Source organism: Salmo trutta, unplaced genomic scaffold, assembly GCF_901001165.1.
Source record: "Salmo trutta unplaced genomic scaffold, fSalTru1.1, whole genome shotgun sequence".
Lineage (NCBI taxonomy): Eukaryota > Metazoa > Chordata > Actinopteri > Salmoniformes > Salmonidae > Salmo > Salmo trutta.
The window spans coordinates 22,040-38,931 of NW_021823230.1; the positions used below are offsets into that span (position 1 = coordinate 22,040).

General features: G+C 48.1%; 1 protein-coding gene and 1 long non-coding RNA gene across 2 annotated transcripts; both read left to right on the top strand.

Moving 5' to 3' along the window:
- The first annotated feature begins 13 nt into the window (after positions 1-13).
- On the top strand, positions 14-6,686 carry LOC115189770 (cyclic nucleotide-binding domain-containing protein 2-like). Its single transcript, XM_029748292.1, has 13 exons — positions 14-497; positions 668-705; positions 1,075-1,293; positions 1,488-1,532; positions 1,816-1,979; positions 3,496-3,652; positions 3,963-4,114; positions 4,476-4,614; positions 4,715-4,796; positions 5,141-5,204; positions 5,334-5,451; positions 5,675-5,838; positions 6,157-6,686. Exons 1-13 carry the CDS (start codon positions 470-472, stop codon positions 6,380-6,382), a joined length of 1,596 nt encoding a protein of 531 aa, XP_029604152.1. The 5' UTR covers positions 14-469; the 3' UTR covers positions 6,383-6,686.
- Positions 6,687-7,893: 1,207 nt separating this feature from the next.
- Positions 7,894-16,879, top strand: LOC115189773 (uncharacterized). Its single transcript, XR_003876991.1, has 3 exons — positions 7,894-8,185; positions 8,592-9,000; positions 16,854-16,879. It is a non-coding gene; the product is annotated as an uncharacterized LOC115189773 (long non-coding RNA).
- Positions 16,880-16,892: the final 13 nt, after the last annotated feature.

Consider the following 16,892-nt stretch of genomic DNA (forward strand, 5'->3'; position numbering starts at 1 on the left):
AAGCAGAAAGCTGTATAAGGGGTTATTGAAGGTTTAGGTTGGGATTGGTGGTTTTTGGCAATAATGTGTTTAGGACTGCATTGCTTGAGGTAGAAGTTGCCCCAACTACAGATGTAAGATCAGATTATCCTACCCCACATCCACTTAACCTTTAGGGAGATGAACAAATATCTGACCCTGTGTCAGTGGTTAGGTTTGACTTCTACCCACTCATAACTACATCACTGAATAGTCTATGCCTAAAATATGGACTAGCGCTGTCGTTGTCAACCTGGGCTATGTATACCACTGGGGGGACTTGGCCTTTCTCCAGGGGGATTCAGAAGACACCTCCACAACAACTGTCCCAGTGACTGTCCTGGCTGAGACGCTAAGATAGAATATACCCTGTGATGTCACAGAGGAACCTCTCTAGTGGGTGGAGTCCATATCTCAAAAACAAACAACTAACACCTGACACCATTGGACAATGGAGACAGGAGAGAAAGCGGAGAAAGGTAAAACCACATTGTTTCTTCATTTACATCTTAGTCACTACAAAAATGCTGTGGCTTAGAAACATACCCACCACCGGTGGAGAAGAAATGATCTATGGTCTACAAATTCTATCATTTTGTCCTGGTGAGGGCTATTAGTTCATTTGATCAGCATCTCATTCTGTTTCCAGCAGCTGCGAAGGAGGCCAAGACGAACCTCAAGGATGTGGTAATGTGCATAGATATGGAAAGCTAGATAGGAATTTTGGTTAGAGTCTGCAGGCACAAACTGTCAGCCATTATTATTACACCATCTTAGTTGTATTTCTATGGTAACAGGGCTCTCCATAGACTCTCTTAGTTCACGTTTAGGCCTTCAGATCTGGCCACATAAACCCCTCCCTACTTATCAACAGCATGTCCTGTTATGTATACCACTCTAGTTCATAGTTCAGGTCAACCTGTGTCCTCTGATCATGGGTGTTTAGGAGATGTAGTGACAATGCCAATGACTTTACAGTCCATGTATTGACCTCTCCCTCCTCTAGCCAGTCAATGTAGTGACCTCTCTCTCTCCATTCTTCCCTCCCTTCTCTAGCCATCGGCGGTTTTACATTTCCAGCAGGCAGCAGAGATGTTATTCTCGGCCCCGGTGCAGGCTGCTCCATACCGGGGAAAGCTAGGCTTTAAGTGGGCGGTGCGCAGCGTCATCCTGATGACTCGCTTCTGCCGCTACTTCATGTCCCGTTCCAACTCTCGCCAATTCATAGAGTTCAACTTCCGGGAGACCATCACCAACCAGCCGGCCGGGGGAACGGTGGGTCGTGTGTGTGTGTGTGTGTGTGTGTGTAGGAGAGTGGTACTGTTAAGGGGAAGTGATAAGGTACTGTGTTTTGCTGGGCTAACGGGCCACCAGGTTTATGTAGTGGTCTTGATGGGAGATTGAGAAAGAAGCTACAGTTTTGATATCCAGAAAGACTGGAAAGTTAACATTGATTTCTGTTCTTGCAGGGTAAAAATCTGGTGTTTGACCTGAACCACTTCAAAGTGAAAGAGGTAATGTGACCGTATGAATTTAGAAGACCTATGCTGGGTATGAAAATACTGTATTTATGACTGTAAGGAATGTTGTTCTCCTTGGTGTGTGTGTGTGTGTGTGTTTCTGTGTTCGTGTGTATGTCTTTGTCTCTGTCTGTGTGCATGAAAGCTATGTGTGTATGTGTGTGAGCATACGTGTGCTTGTATACGTGCGTGTGTCTTTGTCTGTGAGCGTGAATGCTATGTGTGAGCGTATGTGTGCTTGTATACATGTGTGAGCATTATGTCTGGAACATTCCAGGACCGGATCCCTGTCCTGCTGGTGGAGATTATGCGGAAGTGCCCAGAGGAGCGTTCTGAGTCGGAGGTGTTGCTGGTTCACAACATGCTGAGCTCTGTGAGCATGTTTCGTCGCTACAGTGCAACCCTGCAACTCCTTCTGGCCAGGGTGGTTCGCTATCAGAGGTTAGAGGTCAATCCCCTGTCAATCAATTGCAAGAAAATGAGCTTTAAAACTGCAAAATGTTATTTTCACCCCATGACAAAATGTGCAGAATTGCAGGAAATAAGCTTTAACCCTGAAAAATTCTCTTCACCAACAAGAGGGGTGTGAACAGTTTGTGTCATGAACAGTGCTTGTGCCCATAGAAATAGATGCAACGTGCACAACGAGGCGCCGGATGTTCCCCAATGCTGGAAAGGGAAAGGGGATACCTAGTCAGTTGTACAACTGAATACCTTCAACTGAAATGTGTCTTCCGCATGGTCTTCCCTGTGGCTCAGTTGGTAGAGCATGGTGTTTGCAACGCCAGCATGGTGTGTGCAACGCCAGGGTTGTGGGTTCGATTCCCACGGGGGGCCAGTACAAAAACAAAATGCAAGAAATGAAATGTATGTATTCACTACTGTAAGTCGCTCTGGATAAGAGCGTCTGCTAAATGACTAAAATGTAAATGTAATGAAGGGGGGCCTGATTGAACACGTTTGGAAACCCCTGCCTTAGGGAACGCAATGGAAAATGTCTTGGTAGTATAGTCCTTCCCTGTTTCAGTCAGTTTGGTTTCTTTTAGTGCCTAATAAACACAACCCTTGTTTTAGGCTATAATAATCCGGTAACACTTTAGTTGAAGTGGCTTCTTGTGAAGTGTTGTATTGCCTTTAAACATTCATAGGACTTTATAGATGCAGTCAATGTCACGCCCTGACCCGAGGGCTCTCTATGGTGTTGTAGGTCAGGGTGTGACTAGGGGGTGTTCTAGTCGATTATATTTCTATGTTTGGGTTTGAGTATGGTTCCCAATTAGAGGCAGCTGATTATCGTTGTCTCTAATTGGGGATCATACTTAAGGTGTCCCTGTTCCCACCTGCGTTGTGGGATATTGTTTTGTGTATGTTGCGCCACTGATGTTTCGTTGTTGGTTTATTGGAAGTTTCACTGCAAATAAAGATGTGGAACTCAACACACACTGCGCCTTGGTCCGTCCATTATCACGACCGTGACAGTCATAGAGCTTTATACTTAACTGTACAGTAAAGCATTAACCACTTAGACCACTTAAAATGACTAAAATGTAAATGTAAAGTCCCCTTCAGCTTAGGGGACCTACGTAGTTCTGGTACTGGTTCCGACCGACATTTTTTATTATAAATCGATCTGTAGACACCGTAGATCGAAATGGCTTGCGTTGAGCGATAGCCCTGGTTCCCACGGACACAGTAGTACAAGCATTAACGAACAACAAGAAGCCATAATATCACAGCTGTTACATTTAACCATGACTGCATAAGGGACTACAAATATGTTTACAAGGCATTATAATGCTTTACAAGTTTGTTCTTGTCTAATGTTCTGTATTATGTTATGTTCCATGGTTTGTGTGGACTCCAGGAAGAGTAGCTGCTGCTTTTACAACAGCTAATGAGGATCCTAATAGATAACAAATAAAGAGTTACCAATCACCCCGCGTGGCTATGCCTGCAGGTTGGAGCGTCGCAGAGTGGTCATTAAGAAGGGCCATTGGGGACACAGCTTCTACTTTGTGTTCTCTGGGCTACTGGCCGTCACCAAGGACAACGACGGTAGCAGTGCCTTCGTGGATAAGGAGCCCATCCTCATCAAGAAGGGCATGAGCTTCGGGGTGAGGCCTCACAATTATATGTTTTTGTAGAAGCTATTTTTTTAAGAGGCAATATCATTATCAATAGTCATAGTAGTGATAGTGGAGGTAGTAGTGGTGAGAATGGTAGTGATATTGTTTAGTGTTTAGGAAAAAGATATCTGGGTTCTTGCGAACGTCATACCTCACATACGTTCAAGGCCTGATGGGCAACGCAGACGAGTAGGTTCAACCACATGAAATAGCACACCTGACCGTAGCTAGGCTACTGGCGCAGTCGTGTGGTTCTGACTGTTGTGATTATTAATGGTCAGTAACTGTTGTCTGTCAGGATGTGGCCTTGATCAAAACGCTGAGGAGGAATGCCACTGTTGTGTGCATGGAGGAGACGGAGCTCATGGTGGTCGACAAGGAAGACTTCTTCGCTAACAAGATGGATGTAGAGCTGAAGAGGGAGTTTGACTATCGCTTCAGGTTCTTCCGGTGAGATAATAGGATGTTTTACTATCGCTTCAGCTTCTTCCGGTGAGATTCTGCAGCCAGAAATTTGTTTTAGGATCTGAATATATACCCCCTACAAACCTGTCTTTGTTGAGCACCGCTCCTACTTTCCTAAAGAGTGAAGGCCTCCCTGAATCCGTGCTACAAACCTGTCTTTGTTGAGCAGCACCACTCCGACTTTCCTAATGAAAAGCGAAGGCCAACCTGAATTCCCGCTACCAACCTGTCTTTGTTGAGCAGCACCTTGAACTCCCACTACAAACGGTGTTTGTAACTCTAAGGTCACCGGGAGTCACATTGCCCCTCTTTCCACCGATTCACCTCTGTGCCCCTTCTCTCCCAGGTCACTCCAGCTAGTGTCCTCCTGGTCATACTCTCTCATTGAACAGATGGCTGACCATTCCAAGGCCGAGCAATTTCGCTACGGCCACGTGGTCGTCAAGGACACCAACGACATGGGCAACATCATTTTCATTGGCAAGGTAACCGGGGGGCTAACTTGTAGGCCTACAGTACATGTGGGGAATGTTGGGTAATGTAGTTGCAGGCAGAGATGTTTGATATTAAATGCTTCCATTACAGGGCCAATGTGACGTGTTGAGAGTGGTGGATCTTACCTCCTGCAGTGCCTACCAACGCCTCCTAAAACAGTATGCAGACTCAGGTACTGGCACGTGTTTATAATACAATCCTACTGTAATGTGAAGACACACAAAATATGCATACAATATACACAGTTCACATTTCAGTATTAAGTTCTAGGCAACCTCAGTTTTCCCTGTATCCTATAACAACCAGAGTAACTTATTTTATTTTTATTTAAAAAATGTGTCTGTTGTTTATATTGAGTTTTGAGTAAGATTATAACATTTGTGCAATGACATGTTGAAGAACAATAAAAACAAAACATTATCTCTCTCTCTTTCTCTCTCCGTCTCTCTGTCTATGCCTGTCTCTCTCTCTCTCTCCCTCTCCCTCCCTCCCTCCCTCCCTCTCCCTCTCTCTCAGTAAGCAGAGGTACATGTTTGCCAACACATGGATTCAAAGGCGAGCTGACAAACCAACCAGGAAGGTAATGTAACTGGCCACAGTGTATTTACCTGGACGTACCACACATCAGTGACGTCGCTGCATCTCAGCTGTGTCCAGTTAGTTCGCTGCCCGGTGATAAGTTGTGTCTGTCTGTTCTACTCTTCCTCAGTGTCATAAAACACAAAGTCCTCCTCAATAATCCTCCACGTCCTCCCAGAGGACTTCCTGCAGACCTGCCCACCAGTGCCTGTTTCCTGATCGACACCCTTCATCAGAGCAGCACATTTGTACGTAGCCTTGAGGTCCAGACGTTACCCATATCAACATTGGAAGAAACCTGTATGGTACTTGTGCCTTGTGTTCAGCATGGATGACCATGTAATAACATGATAATATGACATCCATGGCATGCTGTGTTCTGGGCATAGAGTTGTAATCACTTCCTTGAACTCTTCCTCTAGTGTTTTCTAACTCTATGGTTCTGTGTGTCTGCTGTGTGGTGTGGTTCAGGGTCTGAACCAGTACCTGATGCCGTCCAAGCAGAGAGACTGTCGCAGGTTCACTCTGGTCAGCCAGAGCGTGGAGATCCTGCGGGTGGAGAAGACTCGCTTTGACAAGCTGGTGGACAACACCACCATGAAGAAGCTGGAGGCCCTGCAGAAAACCTACCCAAGGTGAAGACTAATGGATACCAGTTCAGATGGGCTGCCCTTACTGGTGCACTTCATAGAAAAGACGGGGCACCAGAAACAACCCCTAGCCCCTACCCATTAGGTGTTTGTGTAGATCTAAGATGACTCAGGTCTAGATAGGTGTAAGGCAAGCAATCCACAGAGGGCAAGGTGGAACTTTCACTGTATTGCTTATACCTATCTAATCCTCTCAGATCTAGCTAGGGAGAATGTACGCATTACTGTAAGTCGCTTTGGAAAAGAACGTCTGCTGAATGGCATATATTATTAATAGCGCTTTTGTGTTATCTTCCTGTGTAGCGACGATGAGCTGTGCACTGTGTTCCTGGAACACAGCCGCTGGAAGGACTACAAACACAGTGTGGTACAGGACCTGTTCCCCCACCGGGTTGCCCCAATCAGAAGCCCCAAAACCCAGAAGCAGCAGGGCCACTGTGGCCCCAGCCAGGCCCTCCAGCAGACCAGACACGTGGTCAACAGGCTGAAACAGACAAAGCAGAGGGTAGAGCCAAAAATAATTAAATAAAGGACTAAATGTGTAGATGAATGAATACATAGACATGGTTTTATCAATATGCTTCAAGTTTGAGCGTTTGCTGCATTCTTCATTATTTTCATGCATTTCATTAACATCAGGCAGAAATCAAATTATCTGCACACCATAATACCATTTCTCAAGTAAAAAAAGGTTTTGAAGTATAATTTCTCATGAGCGGGTCATGAGAAAACATACTTTAAACCCTTCTGCCTCTGCTCTCTGTGAGTAGAAAGCTGGAGGAACTCGGTTGTCACTAGTTAACACAGCCACGAAGTCGAAATTGGCTATATTGTAAAAAAAAAAATTAAGAAAACAAAAATGTGTTTTATTATCTTAATGTAAGATTAGGTTTAGACATAAGGTTAGCAGTGTGCTTAAGATTAGGTGTAAAAACAGATCTTAAGAAGAGAAATTGTAGAAATAGACAGAGGGTTTAGACATACTTACGGGTATGTTCCTCTGCCCAGTTGTTGATGATGCATGCTAGATCTTACAAAGCCTGGATATGTATTTTAAGTATCAGCTTGCCACATCATGGTCACATTCCCCTGCTCAGATGTTGCATATATCAACCAATGGTTCCGTGCGACGTCGTCGACAGTGTCATCCCCTGACAGATTCCTATAACATATGATGTACGACTGAGGATCTCCTATAATTTTACCCTAGTAGGCGGTAACTGCATAACAACATGGTGATCAGCTGAAAGTAACCAATCACAGCCAAATGTAAGCTCGGTTCCCTCGCAACCAACCCACCCCTAACGACCCACGAGCTCCACATCGGCAACGTAAAGGGGTTGATGACTGTCGCAAACTCTGCAGCCTAAGAAAAATACTGAAATAATTCCTCCATAGACATACATGTATAGCTGAATGTCTTCTGCCTCTGAAATATATATTGTGGCCGCAAATAAATGTAATTATATTCAAAGCTCCCCTTACTCAGCCTATCCTAGCAAGGCAATTGACGACAGCTAAATACAAAACTATTTTGACTTCCGGATTTACATGTCAAAATAAAAGCACCGTTTATTTTTATTTTTTAATGAAAATCAGTTATTGTTTAGCTTTCCCCATTTATATAAAAAGAAAAAAATCCAAACTCAATTCACGATCTGAGTTATGTGCACACCTGCTCATTGTGGAGCTGGTTTAGCCTAATCAATATGTTTTTATTGTTATTGGCTTTGCCAGTCTTCTGTAAGTATCCCCATATGTTGGTAGGCTGTATTTTGTCTAAACTCTAAAACAGTAGGCTAACTTAGGCCAAATCCAGTTTGGATTCAGTTCAATTCTATTTTTCTTTTAATATATTTTTTTAATATAAATTAATTGTTAATCGTTAAGTTTTTTGGGGCAATTTTGGCAACATTATTATTTATCACTATACACTTCTACCTATGTTTTGTTTTAAAAAACGATTTTTTAAAAGATTCCCTTGGGCTTAATAAATGAGAACGTTTACTTTGAAAATGGAAAAAGTTGACATCAGGAAGTAGTTGGCCGCGTTTCGCACATTGTAGACAGCTTCACGAGTGGCAGTGCCACAGCACTAACCGCCAGTGTTGTTTGTAGCTATCCCAGTGTACAGGAATGGGCTGGCTGTAACATTTTGTCGTTTTCGTTAGTAATGCGTGCGTTTGCATTGTTTATGTGGTGACATTTCTAAATGTCTAAGTTCTAGGGCAAGGTCAAGCAAATTCACAAACTCGTTTCGTCGTTTGTTTCAAATTGAGAAGTAACGTTAGACAGGGGAAAAAAAAGGCTTCGCCGTTTTGACACATCACAGGTAAGAACGATAATGCTAGTTAATTAATATTAGCCACCTTGTTTCACAATGACAGCTTGTTAGCTAAGTAACTTTGCTAACTCGAGCGTTTTTCTGCGTATTGCAACCCCAAGTTAGCTTGCTAACGTTAGTTAGCTTTGTTGTGTTTTATTTCGTCAGCTGTATCCTTCTCTTGTAAAGGAAGGGCAGAGATCTAATTGAACAGAACGTGCCTGGGCTGATGGCTGATTCATAGGGTTTGTTTACAGCAAGCTAAATTAGCTATCATAACCAGTCAGCTAACGTTATCAAAGGTATAGCCTACTGGTGGTGTTTATAAACAAGTGCTGTTAACTATTTATAAACTGGCGCCACAGAACTTGTGTATTTGACATACTAACTTTGTTTGTGGCTTGGCTTTCCACAGAGTCAGTGGCATATGAGTCGAGAAGTGGACGTAGTGCGACTTTGACCGTGGAAGTCTCACCACAGCAGGAAACGCGAAACCTTGGGAATCCATAATTCACGATGGAATAGTGCTTTAGGAAGTTACAATATCAAGAAACACCGCCACTGGGATTACTTTTGAATATTTTGTTTTTCCTTTCTAAGTAGGAAGGTATTTGAACTATTTTCGGAGTTGTCTTTCATTGTGACATTTCACTTAACACCTCAAATCGATATGTATACGAGCAATGCCCGAATGAGGAGATCTAGCTAGGGGCTCAATATGAGGAATCCGGAGAATTGACCTCTGTTCAGAAGCCCACCACCCGCCGTGGAGAATGGCATCAAATGAAAGATTGTACGAGGTCTGGATGCTGTATTGCAACAAGGTAAACAAACCTTTCTCTTGATCTGTTTGACACATAAAACATGCATTAGAATCTGTGTCATGCCAGTAAGACCAGACTGTAAGGTAACCAAGCTATTACAATAGCTGTGGTATATTGAGATGACGTAATGGGTGATGAGCAATCAATCAAATGTATTTATAAAGCCCTTTTTACATCTGCTGATGTCACTAAGTGCTGTACAGAAACCCAGCCTAAAACCCCAAACAGCAAGCAATGCAGATGTAGAAGCACGGTGGCTAGGAAAAACTCCCTGGAAAGGCCAGAACCTAGGAAGAAACCTAGAGAGGAACCAGGCTCTGAGGGGTGGCCAGTCCTCTGGCTGTGCCGGGTGGCGATTATAACAGAACATGGCCAAGATGATGAATTGTAATCGGGCTTTAATTTTTAAGCCATCCTGTTCTTCCTCCACTATTCTCAGTAACAGCTGCTGGACTGTCCTGCGATGTGTGAAGTCTGTCTCCTGGTATTTAAATTTTAGTTGAGTGACGTCTTGTGGTATGTAGAAGGGTATAATACAATTCCATAGATTCTGTTTTGTATTGCAACCTAGCTAGACCTATTTCCCCCTTGATTGACTGTAGTAGCTACAGTTGTTTCATTGCACTGGGTGACCAATCACAGCTTGGTGCCTGAGCCTCTCCTGATGTGAGTCTCAACTGCAGTCAACACATTCCCTCTTTAATCCCACTCAAAAGGACAACCCTCTCATAAGCATTAGCCTTTTGAGCTATCCTGTTCTCCCACACGACACAGGGCAGGAAGTGCTATGGCACAAGTTTTTAGAATTATCCTGCCTGAGTGCCAGTCTTTGTGTTGTCATGCCAACTCAATTTAACTCATTGTCATGCCCAACATGAGTTGACAAGAGCACAAACAGATCTGGGACCAGGCTAGTTTAGTATCAAACCAGATTTTATTTGTCACCTGCTTTGTAAACAATATGTGTACATTGAGTGTACAAAACATTGAGAACACACTTGATCTTGCACTCACTTCTCAGTCCTGTGTTAAATGGCAGGCATTGTGGGGAGTACACACATCGTCTTTGTTCTATTAAGAGAGTGTATTTACATTGGGTCAGACAGTAGGCTAGAAGTTCAATCTCATACAGCAGCAGGCCTGTATTTTACTTTGCATGTGGCCACAAACATGTGAGGCTTAAATAATTTGTAAGGACCTTTACCTCCCCCAGAGCGGCCGCAATGTCAACACTGGCTCAGGGGTCTCCTCTTCAGTGTGTGTGTCAGGGTTCCCAGGATACATCAGGAGCAAGGGGAACTTGTAGTCCGTCACGTGAGCTAAATCGGCTCTGGAATGTTTGTTGTGTGAGGCTGCCCATTGTCTCCACTTGCCCTAAAGAAGCCATACACTTCAGTGTCGCAGGTTAATGATGTCACACCTCATTGAGGGATAGGCTCATTACACCCTATTATACTAAGATAACTGACCTTTAACACAGCATGGCAAATGAACAATAATGGGAGCTTAGTTAAGCTAAAATGACCAAGTCCTTGACCTTGGGGTTAGGATCCCGCCATGAAATTGTAAGGCTGCGTACTCAATCCTAAAGCTGCCTCACACTACAGAAACAGGTGATAGTCCCCTGCCCTATGGGCCGCTCAGGCAAGGCTACCTAGCTAAAATATCCAGTACCACTGGTCTCTAACTTCCATTAGATCAGTGTGACTGAACTGTTACTCACCTCTCTAATGATTAACCCAAGCAGGGCTGTCAACACTACAGGGCCAGAGGTTGACAGAGACATCACAGTAAGTCACCCTGGTCCCTGGGGTGGAGTCACACCTAGCAACTACTGTTGGCGGTTGAGCAGCCTAATTAAAGGGAGTAGTGGCGCTGCGGTCAGGAACTAGTTTATCCTGTAGCTGTAGGTCATAGTAAAAGGCTTTGACACTAATTCATTCACCTCCAATTCAATTCGGTGAATGTGTGATGCTTGAATACTGGCCTGTCTGATATGCAATAAGCCTAACCCCCTGGGCCGTGTTCATTAGGGTACGTAACTGAAAAATGTTTTAAAATGGAAAGCAAAAATGAAGGTTTCTTATTGGATGAATCCATGATGTCCCTGCCTCCCTGTTCCAGTTAGTTTCTGTTTGTTGCATAATGAACACAACCCGCAGTGAGTTCATTTCCTCCAAAGTTAACTAGCCTAGCCCCCTCCATACATGTGTTGGCTGTTGTAAATCTATGGGTCGGCTAACTGGGAAAGCACCAGTCTTAACTCCAGTTCATGTTGGAGATAAAAGGTAGCAGACGACCACAGAGACGGTCACATTACGATCCTCTTACCCAGCAGTCTGTGTAGTGTCACTGTCATCAGCCTGGAGTATCGTCCCAGAGTTATTTAGCAGCATTGTTAACACCACAATGGCAGCGAGGCACCAAACACGACCATGCAAAACTCATCCCTCTGGTTCTCGATGATGGGAAAGACATGGCTCTTGTTTCTCGACAACATGAAGCATACCCCTGTAGTGTTGAACTACAGGAAGCATGATGTGTATGTGGTTAGCTCGTTATCATTAGGCCTGTCTGCCCCTCCTGTGCTTATAGCCACTAAGATGATGAGACCATAGACACAGGCCTACATGAAATATTCTGTCATTTTAACTAGGTCTGTAGGCCTGTGTAACTATACACCATTGGATCATGGTAGCATCAATCACTGTTTGAATCCATAAGTAGCAACAACACAAGCCTAGTACTTTCTGGTGACTACCTACGGCAGTGGTTTCTGGTGACTACCTACGGCAGTGGTTCTGGTGACTACCTACGGCAGTGGTTTCTGGTGACTACCTACGGCAGTGGTTTCTGGTGACTTCCTACGGCAGTGGTTTCTGGTGACTTCCTAAGGCAGTGGTTTCTGGTGACTACCTACGGCAGTGGTTTCTGGTGACTACCTACGGCAGTGGTTTCTGGTGACTACCTACGGCAGTGGTTTCTGGGCACTACCTACGGCAGTGGTTTCTGGTGACTACCTACGGCAGTGGTTTCTGGTGACTTCCTACGGCAGTGGTTTCTGGTGACTACCTACGGCAGTGGTTTCTGGTGACTACCTACGGCAGTGGTTTCTGGTGACTACCTACGGCAGTGGTTTCTGGGCACTACCTACGGCAGTGGTCTTCTGGGCACTACCTACGGCAGTGGTCTTCTGGGCACTACCTACGGCAGTGGTCTTCTGGGCACTACCTACGGCAGTGGTCTTCTGGGCACTACCTACGGCAGTGGTCTTCTGGGCACTACCTACGGCAGTGGGTCTTCTGGGCACTACCTCCGGCAGTGGTCTTCTGGGCACTACCTACGGCAGTGGTCTTCTGGGCACTACCTACGGCAGTGGTCTTCTGGGCACTACCTACGGCAGTGGTCTTCTGGGCACTACCTACGGCAGTGGTCTTCTGGGCACTACCTACGGCAGTGGTCTTCTGGGCACTACCTACGGCAGTGGTTTCTGGGCACTACCTACGTAGTCTGTTCAATCGGCTCTCTCGGCTCGGCTCTCTCGGCTCGGCTCTCTCGGCTCGGCTCGCTCGGCTCTCCCGGCTCGGCTCGCTCGGCTCTCTCGGCTCGGCTCTCTCGGCGCGCTCGGCTCGCTCGGCTCTCGGCTCGGCTCTCTCGGCTCGGCTCTCTCGGCTCGGCTCTCTCGGCTCGGCTCTCTCGGCTCGGCTCTCTCGGCTCGGCTCTCTCGGCTCGGCTCTCTCGGCTCGGCTCTCTCGGCTCGGCTCGCTCGGCTCGGCTCTCTCGGCTCGGCTCGCTCGGCTCGGCTCTCTCGGCTCGACTCGCTCGGCTCGGCTCTCTCGGCTCGACTCGCTCGGCTCTCTCGGCTCGGCTCGCTCGGCTCTCTCGGCTCGGCTCGCTCGGCTCGCTCGGCTCGGCTCGCTCGGCTCTCTCGGCTCGGCTCGCTCGGCTCGCTCGGCTCGGCTCGCTCGGCTCGCTCGGCTCGGCTCTCTCGGCTCTCTCGGCTCGCTCGGCTCTCTCGGCTCGCTCGGCTCTCTCGGCTCGGCTCTCTCGGCTCGCCGCTCTCTCGGCTCGGCTCTCTCGGCTCGGCTCTCTCGGCTCGGCTCTCTCGGCTCGGCTCGCTCGGCTCGCTCGGCGCTCGGCTCGGCTCGCTCGGCTCTCTCGGCTCTCTCGGCTCGGCTCTCTCGGCTCGGCTCGCTCGGCTCTCTCGGCTCGGCTCTCTCGGCTCGGCTCTCTCGGCTCGGCTCTCTCGGCTCTCTCGGCTCTCTCGGCTCTCTCGGCTCGCTCGGCTCTCTCGGCTCGCTCGGCTCTCTCGGCTCGCTCGGCTCTCTCGGCTCGCTCGGCTCTCTCGGCTCGCTCGGCTCTCTCGGCTCGGCTCTCTCGGCTCGCTCGGCTCTCTCGGCTCGGCTCGCTCGGCTCTCCCGGCTCGGCTCGCTCGGCTCTCCCGGCTCGGCTCTCTCGGCTCGGCTCTCTCGGCTCGGCTCTCTCGGCTCGCTCGGCGCTCCTCTCGGCTCGCTCGGCTCGGCTCTCTCGGCGCTCCTCTCGGCTCGCTCGGCTCTCGGCTCGGCTCTCTCGGCTCTCTCGGCTCGCTCGGCTCGCTCCGCTCGGCTCTCTCGGCTCGCTCCGCTCGGCTCTCTCGGCTCGCTCCGCTCGGCTCTCTCGGCTCGCTCCGCTCGGCTCGCTCCGCTCGGCTCTCTCGGCTCGGCTCTCTCGGCTCGGCTCTCTCGGCTCGCTCGGCTCGGCTCTCTCGGCTCGCTCGGCTCGGCTCGCTCGGCTCGCTCCGCTCGGCTCGCTCGGCTCGCTCGGCTCTCTCGGCTCGACTCGCTCGGCTCTCTCGGCTCGACTCGCTCGGCGCTCGGCTCTCTCGGCTCGGCTCTCTCGGCTCTCTCGGCTCGGCTCTCTCGGCTCGCTTGGCTCTCTCGGCTCGCTTGGCTCTCTCGGCTCGGCTCTCTCGGCTCTCTCGGCTCTCTCGGCTCGGCTCTCTCGGCTCGGCTCTCTCGGCTCGGCTCTCTCGGCTCGGCTCGCTCAGCTCTCTCGGCTTGCTCGGCTCGGCTCGCTCGGCTCTCTCGGCTCGGCTCTCTCGGCTCGCTCCGCTCGGCTCTCTCCGCTCGGCTCCCTCGGCTCCCTCCTCTCGCTCGGCTCCCTCTCGCTCGGCTCCCTCCTCTCCCTCCTCTCGGCTCCCTCCTCTCCCTCCTCTCGGCTCCCTCCTCTCTCACTGTGTGCTATAAATATCACCAGCAACAACAGTAATGTCATAGTGTTTATATATCGACCACACCTCGCGGTTTAGCCCCTCCCATGTGTGCACTATAAATACTACTGGTGCTGTGACATCAGTCAATCCCAGGATGGTGAGTACTGGAGATTGATGGGGAGGAGAAGGTGACCGTAGATGGACCATGAAGGCATAAAAGACATTGGTAAAATAGAAACTGTTAGGAACAGGACATCTACAGTCGACATTGTGGTAAAACAGGGAAACTGTTAGGAACAGGACATCTACAGTAGACATTGTGGTTTTGAGTCGCCCCTCACCATTTCCTCTAGCAGTCATACTTGGTCACCATGCCAACCATGCCCTTTTGGTAGGGTGAGGAGGGCAGTGCCGGGTCCTTCGTAATGCTCTCTTCACCTCTCGATGGGATCTCCTTGAGGAAAGATTGATGTTGATAACCTTGTAGGCTCAGGCTAGTGAGGTCCTACATGGTCATGTGTTATTAAGATTCAGTGAGGGGGGTTGTCATGATTTCATGAGGAATGGTCACATGCTTGGTGCAACGTAAGTTATAGTCTAACCCCCTGCCAAACCAGCTGACTAATAAAAAACCCACAATTCACCCTGTTGGGAAGGTCCCATGGGGTCATGTGTTATTAAGAGTCTGGGAGGGGGTGGTCATGATATCAGGATGGATGGTCACATGTTGGGCACAGGAAACACAGATTACCCACCCCCTCAAACCAGCTGACCATAAGAAAACACACAAATAGGAAATGCGTCATTAGTCTGTCAGATAGGTTGAAAGATATTACTAATAGGTTGCTACCTATTAGTAATAGGTAGCAAAGATCAGATGTTGAGCTCATCTGATCTGAATCCATCCAGCCAGTGTTGCTTGGTGTTGGGTCAGCAGTGGTGCCTCAAATAAACAGAGCCACAGCAAGCAGGCCCAGGGTGTGTCCCTCTCTGCTCTCTCTGCCCTCCCTGTCTCAGCCCTGAGCCCTCAGTGGACATCTGTACTCCCCGGCTGCCCAGTGAAAGAGGGCATTCTCTCTAACCACTCACACACTCCCTGGGGCTGGTGCCCAAACCTGCTCTGGCTCACACAGTCAAGGGGAGGGAACACACACATTGAGAGCGGAATGAACAAGATCATATGTTTTTACTGTACAACCATGTTGATTCCAGTATATACAGACAGAGACTTGTACTGAACTCTGTATCCAAGTCCCTCTCAAACGCTCCGTCAAGTCACTTGCAGTTCTGATGACCTCACTTTTGGAATTCTTTCCTGTTCTGGACCATTCCCAGTGTGACACGCAGCAGGCTGAGGCTTTACTAGACTTGTCCTGCTTAGTGTCATAACCAACCTTACTGCACATTTATAGGGCCCTGAATACTGTTGGCTAGATGTAAGAAACATGGTCATTTACATGGAACTGAACTCTGGGCGTCATCAGAAAACCACTTCATGAAATGTGTCAGTTGAAAATCACAAAGGCACAGACAGGATGGTTGAATGTCTGCCGGCTGAGAGTAGTTACCACCCCTGAACAGAGGGCCGTCCGTAGTTTGCAAACCGATTGTTCACTATAACACACTATAACACACCGCAGCGACAGCTAACGAATGAACACCATGTATTGTGCAGATCGACATTCAGTCTGGTGAGTTTTCTCTTTAAACCGGTGTTACTCTCTGACGGACGAAGCAGGCACGGGCCAGGGGTCTATTTATTCATTACTGCTCACCGTAGCAACGGAAACCAGCGTTTCTTTATGGACAAGTTCTGGTAATCCCTCTTGGTTTCGGTCCGTTTGCTTCCTTTTGATTTGTAGTGAATAGCCTACACCCCCAGGAGTGTAGAAACACTGCTTTGTCAAACAAATGCTGCTAAGCACTTTACTGCCCCACCAAACAATATAGCCTAGTGCCTTATTGAACAACACTTAGTCTGACACAGCAGTATTCATTCCTACCACTCCTACTGGTTCAACAGTAATACTCTGGGCCTTTTCTCATATCAGTCCCCCTTGACCTGAATCAGTGTCAGTCAGGCAAGCCTTGGAACTCCCCTGCCCTACCTCTCTCTACCTCCCTCTATACCTCCCCACCCTGGGCAGAGAGAGAGCTTAGGCTAGCCGGGGTGTGGAGATGACTGGCATTCTCAGAGTGGGAGGGTGATGTTCTGTCTGTCTGTCTGTCTGTGAACAGTGCTGCTGTCCTCTGGCTCTCTGCATTGTTCCCAGGAATGTAGGAAATGTCTGAACGGCAGCTGCTCGTGACTCCCCTCGGGAGTAGAGAATGTGGCGATGCCTGTTTTTCAGGCAGACAGGTGCACTCCTCATTACTCGCTCACTCACTCACATCACCTACCTACCTGAGTTTACTGTAATCTCGCCCCTCATGACATACTACAGTTAGTGGAATCATTATCTCTCTATTCTCACATGACAACCACTAACATCTGTTTCTTTCCTTCTCTCTCCTCTTCTTCCTCCCCCTCCTCTCCACCTCTTCCCCCCCTCTTCATCCTCCCCACCTCTCCACCCCCCTCTCCTCCTCCTACATCCTCTTCACCTCACCCTCTCTTCTCCATCCTTCTCCTTGATTCCGTCCTTCCATCCCACTCTGACAGAGGGACCCAGACTACCTGAAGCTGTGCTGGAGATCTTCA

Bases quoted from the DNA above. Each gene is read 5' to 3' on its own strand.
- LOC115189770 (XM_029748292.1), top strand. From the start codon at position 470: ATGGAGACAGGAGAGAAAGCGGAGAAAG. The intron at 1,980-3,495 runs GTTAGAGGTCAA...CTATGCCTGCAG, and splicing joins AGGGTGGTTCGCTATCAGAG to GTTGGAGCGTCGCAGAGTGG. The intron at 4,797-5,140 runs GTACTGGCACGT...CCTCTCTCTCAG, and splicing joins AAAACAGTATGCAGACTCAG to TAAGCAGAGGTACATGTTTG.